Below are 6,000 nucleotides of genomic sequence, written 5' to 3' on the forward strand. Positions count from 1 at the left end.
AGTGGACCCAGTTTGGCTACCAGCATCCACAGGGTGGCTAAAAACCCATCTATAACTCCACTTACAGGGGATCCGTCTTCTGGCTTCCATGGGCATTTCACAACATGAGTGTATGTATATGCATACAGGCAAGGCACTCATTCACATAAAATAAAAGTAAATCAACAAAATTTTTAAAGAAACAAAATATTCCAGTGCATTTGAATCCTTTCAGAGTTGAACATGCAATGTTTCCCTTCCACCAAAATAAAAGAAGCTTGCCCTAGTTTGTTTCTGTTCTGTGATAAAATAACCTGACAAACCAACTGTAAGGGAAAATGGGTTTATCCACTTGACAATTCTAGGGAATAGTCCATCCCTGTGGGGAAGACCTCAAGGCAGGAGCTTGACGCAGCTAGTCACCTGCACCGTCTGGTGCTCAGCGTTCCAATGAAGAGCAGACAGAAAAATGGATGAATGCAGGTCTGCTGTTCAGCTCTCCTTCTCTCTCTACCTCCTACAGTCCAGGATTCAAACTCAGGGACTATGGCTGCCTACAGTGGGCTGAATGGTCCCACATCAATTAACATAATCAAGGCCATGCCCCACAGACATGCCCACAGGGCAACCTGATCTAGACAATCCCCCTTTGAGACAATCTTCCCAGGTAATTAGAGGTTGTGGCAAGTTGACAATTAAAACTAATCGTCACAAGGCTACTATTAATACTACCATGATACCAAGGCCAAATGGGGATTCTTATTATCATGGATAAGTAAAAGTATTCATCTACCTACCCTGGATTTTAAAGTCAGCAAATGATATAGAGAGACATTTCACTAAATAAGATACACAGACAGCAAATCAGTGTGTGGAAACACATACATCATCCATGTTGAATGCATGAGCTATGGTTCTGCATGTAGTGAAAACAGTAACAAAGCCCAACACTGGAGGTGACGTAGATGCTTTGAACCTCCATCAACACTGATGGTGGGAATATAAAAGTGATACTGCCTCTCTGAAAGAACTGTGTAGAGAGACTGTAATACAGACTCTCTAAATAACAAACATCCACTTGCTGTTAAACCCAGAAAAGACATTCCTGAACATTTATCCTGGAGAACTGAAAGCTGATCAGCTATTTACACATGATTAATCATAACATCTTCATTTCAAAATGTCACGTGGGTGAATACTTGAACAAATGACGGCCATGCATACCATGGTATTTTTTCAAAAGGAAAAATTCACAGAAATAAACTACAGCTTCATGAGACTCCATGGCATTGGGCTTAATGGGAAAAAACAACCTTAAAAGGTGCATTCTGAATTATTCCATTCGTCTAACACTCTGAAAATGATAAAAGACTGAAAAGCAGATGAGTGAGTCATGGGAGTTAAGGGTGCTGGTGGGAGAATAATCAGCAAAGGTGTAGCTTGAGGAATGTCTTGTAGTAACAGAGTAGTTCTCTATCTTAATTATAGTGGATTGTGGAGGATAAAATGTTCCCTGACTATACATAACATATCACAGTCAATGCCGTCATTCTAAAGTTGTGTAAGGTAGTGCCATTCTGGTAGACTATGACCTTTCTTCTTCACTCTGATGCTTGTCTTGATGTGTTTTCCTTTGAACTGTTAGCTGGAATTATGACTAAGAATGGTTCTCTTTCCTTCCAGGTTATACAACTAATGACTAGCCTGATTATACAGAGCCTAGGATATTTCTGGTCATACTTGTTCTTTTCTCAAAGTATTGTATTTGGAGTAAAAGCTGGGTATGTTACTGTCATACGAAAATCGAGATATGCCCTTTGGGGCTCTTTTTGTGTAAGTAACTTAATCTCCGATAGATATTACTTAAAGTACTCATATTTCACAGTCATTTTTGAGCCAAGCAATGTACCAGAGATAGAATATTGATTGTGCACAATCGCTGTTCCCTAGGAACCCATTTCCCTATCTAGTTGAAAAGGACTTAGCGATACAGTAAGAAAAAGCACCGAGTCTTTTACCTGAATCATTCTTTCATAATAAAAACCTACTTTGTTAAAATGGCCTTTAATCCCAGCACTTGGGAGGCAGAGGCAGGTGGATCTCTGTGAGTTCAAGGGCAGTCTGGTCTACATAGTGAGTTCCAGGCCAGCTGGGGTTACAGGGAGACCCTGCTTCAAAAAGACAAAAAAAAAAAAAACACAAAGACCATTTGATACATTAGCACAAGTAGTAATGTGCACAAGGGGCATTTACAAGACACACACACACAAAAATGGTCGATGACTCTGGGGTTATCCAAGTAAGTTGAGAACGTATAATTGTTGAGAAATAATGGGATATATACATTTTACACAAGAAAAGAACTATGAAATATTTGTATCAAATTAGTCTAAGGAGAATTTGATGGAATGGAGCAGAGATTTATTAGATATGTTATAGAATGAGTAATGTGCCGTTATCCTTAAGGATGACATCCTAGACGAAGGATAGTGTGGTAAGCAATGTGCTATCCTTCACAGAAACCCAGGCAAAGCTTATGAAAAGGTTAATAATAACATCTTTGAAACTCAGCCATTCAACTAATGGTGAAGATGAGAGAGAGAGAAAGAGAGGGAGAGAGAGGGAGAGCAAGAGAGCGATCAGTCACTGTTCTATGTGCCTGAGATTCATCAGAGAACAAGACAAAGATCCAGCCTAGTTCCTGTGCAGATGTTCTTCCACAGTGGAGCGCTGTATCAGAAACGAAAGCAGTAGGAGGACAAAGGAAAAGGCTGAGAGACTGTGCTCTTGGAGGAAGTGGAAAGGGATGTGGGTTGTCATTTAAAATTGGACAGTTGAGGTAGAACTCCAAAACCATCCACTCCATTAGTAGCCCAATGTTGTGTAACAAGCTCCCTGCAGCCCAGCGGGGAATGACTGACTACTCACATTCACTTCATCTGCTGCAGAGCTGGCAGAGATACAGCTGGTTGAGATTGGAATGAGGTAGAGTGGGCTTCAGATGACAGGTTGGATCTGTGTCTGCTCCATGCACATGTAGTCCTCCTTACACTTAGTGGCTCCTGGAGGCATATTCTTCCCACACTGAAAGGCAAGATGGCAGGAGGCAAGCCTAACCACACCAGCACATCAGGCCTCTGCTTAGGTCATCTACTAACATTCCAACCAAAGCAAAGGAAATAGCCAAGTTTTATGACGCCAAGTCATTTCTTCTGTTACCTTACCCCCTAATCAGATGACAAAGCAATTGGCCACATGGACATGTGAAGAAAGGATATCCCAGTAGAGGAAATAGCCAAAGTACTTAATGTGTGCTGTTCCTAAAGTGCTCCCAGGCAGGTTTAGCCACAGCTGGATATTCATAAAGTGCAGACCCACTTGCCCAGGGAATAGTGCCACCCCCAATAGCCTGGCCCCTTCTACATTAGTGGATCTCCTCTCAGATGACTCTAGAGTTTGGTTTAATATATAAAATTGGGAGTCATTGGCAAGCAAGCCTTCAATATCCACGAAATGAAATGAGTTCACTAAGGAAATGAGTGAAAACTGATAAGAAAAAGTGACTAAGGGCTGAAACCACACTGCCCAATCCAACAGCCACTAGTCAAGTGGAGCTACTGTCCCTAGGGAACGCAGCTTAGCTACACTAGAAAGAACTAACAATTTAAAATCCATTTTCTTTTTGGTTTTCTTAAGTGGTATTGCAAAGCTTTCAAATGCCATACATTTATATTGTGTTGTATTTTTATTGGACAATGCTGGACTGTATTAGTAGTGAAAGAACTTCTGTGACCAGATTTGTTTAATGCTGGCTGCATGAGTAATAAGAGATTACATGGAAAAGGGCAAGGATATTTGAGGAGGACAACAGAGTGGTTCCAATAAGAAAAGTAAGGAGGACCCGCTGGCCTCTCTCTTTGGGGTAAGTTGATCATGCCCTCCTGGCCTTGACTACCCCAACCTCATTCACCCTCCCATCTCCTCCATCAGTCTCTCCTACTAGCCTGGGTCCTGTCCCATTCCTTCTCTTGGTGCCTCAGACACCTGGGGAAGCACCACTTCTTCCTGATCCTTTGCATCCAGACCAACTCAGTTCCTTCTCAGTTCTCCAGGAGCACTCTGGGCCTGGCCTAGCCCTCACCTCCCTATACTTCCCTGGGCCTGCACTACCTGCCAGCTTCTTTCCTGGACTCCTGGGAGACCTTTCCTCTTCCTGATCCTTTTCATCCAGACCAACCAAGCTCATCAGTGCAGTCTCCAGGAGCCCTTGGGGCTGCTTCCTGCCCCCATCTTCCTTTGTATCTATGGGTGGCATACCCACTAGCTGCCCAAGACCAGCATCTTTCCGGGGCCCAGCTTCCAGGCCAGTCCAACCCCCAAATTCCTGATGCCAAAATCTTTCCTGGAGGGATCCAGACCTTAGGATAAATCCTGAGAGCGTCTAATCCTCATCTGACTTGGACCTCTGTGGGAAATCTTGAAGACAAAAGCAATCTGGCCAAGCCAATATAAAATCAAAAGAGAGAATCAAAAACTTAGAGGAACCAGCTTTTCATGCCCAAAAAGTAAACCATAAAGACACATAAAGTTCACAAAAAGAAGCAGACCTAAATTTGAAGGCTTGAGTCTCACACAAGAATCAGAAACTACAAAAGAAATCCACATGTCAAAATCACAGAGAAAAAATAATAACATGAAATACCAAAATAACGTATCCCCACCAAATACCAATAATCCTATAGAGGAGAACAATGAGAATGCCCTGGAGATAATGCAGGACAAGAACTCAAAAGAACAATTATAAACATGATAGAAGAATTCAGTCAATTTAAAGAACACACAAAGTAATCAAACTGAAGGAAGATATGGATAAACTGAATGAAAGAATTAAGAAAAGAGAAATATTGACAAATACTCAGGCTGAAATGAAGAAGGAAGTGAAACACTCCGTAAGCCAATCAGAAACGACAGGAGAAAGCCTCAACAATATGATGAATGAAATGGAAAACAGAGTATTAAGAATGGAAGATAAAGTGGACGAACTAGACCACTCAAGCAAAGATTATGAAAAATTTAAGAAAGCACAAGAATGGAATATATATGTGACACCATAAATAGACCAACCTTTATGAATCATAGGCATACAGGAAGGAGAAGAATCCCAAGATAATGGCATAGACCAGATCTTCAACAGAATCGTGGAAGAAAATTTCCCAAAATTAAAGAAAGACATGACCATACAAATACACAAAGCATATGGAACACCAAACAGACAGTACCAGAAAAGAAACTCTCCACAGCACATCATAGTAAAAACACTAAATGTACAAAACAAAGAGACAGTTCTGAAACCTGCAAAAGAGAAACAACAAGTCACATATAAAGGAAAACCCATTAAGATTACAGCTGACATTTCAGTGCAAACTATGAAAGCCAGAAGAACCTGGACCAAAGTATTCCAAGTTTTAAATGACCACAGATGCCAACCCAGATTACTATACCCAGCCAAAATGTCTATTATAGTCGAAAGGGGAAGAAAAATCCTCCATGATGTAAATAGGCTGATGGAATCCATGTCTACAAACCACCCCTTCAGAGAGTTCTGGAAGCAATGCAAAGAGCTGAAGAAAGGAACGACTATATGGAAGGGGTTGCAGAAAGAAATTCAATGAAGGTATAAGTGTGGAAAAGTACAGATATATCAAGAATGTAAACAGAAATAAAAATGACAGAATTCAATACTCATCTTTCATTAATAACTTTAAATATAAACGGACTGAACTCCCCAGTCAAAAGACACAGACTATGTGAACGGATTAAGAAACAAAACCCATCTTTTTGTTGTCTGCAAGAAACTCATCTCACTTTAAAGGATAGATACTGTCTTAAAGTGAAAGGATGGAAAAAAATATACCAGGAAAATGGTGCTAAGAAAAAAGTAGGTGTAGCAATTCTAATATCTGACAAAATAGACTTTAAACTAAAACTAATCAGAAGAGATAAAGAGGGCCACTTCATTCT

The 6,000-nt window shown here is 40.7% G+C and overlaps 1 protein-coding gene across 1 annotated transcript in view; it reads left to right on the forward strand.

The window, feature by feature from the left end:
* LOC115071657 (membrane-spanning 4-domains subfamily A member 13-like) overlaps positions 1–6,000 on the forward strand; it is a 40,099-nt gene that overhangs the window by 2,464 nt on the left and 31,635 nt on the right. Inside the window, exon 2 of the mRNA XM_029567186.1 lies at positions 1,663–1,812. Within this exon, the coding sequence (XP_029423046.1) occupies positions 1,663–1,812 (150 nt within the window). The remainder of the gene's footprint in view (positions 1–1,662; positions 1,813–6,000) is intronic.

This window comes from Nannospalax galili, unplaced genomic scaffold, assembly GCF_000622305.1.
Source record: "Nannospalax galili isolate Female #2095 unplaced genomic scaffold, S.galili_v1.0 scaffold1321, whole genome shotgun sequence".
Taxonomy (NCBI): Eukaryota; Metazoa; Chordata; class Mammalia; order Rodentia; family Spalacidae; genus Nannospalax; species Nannospalax galili.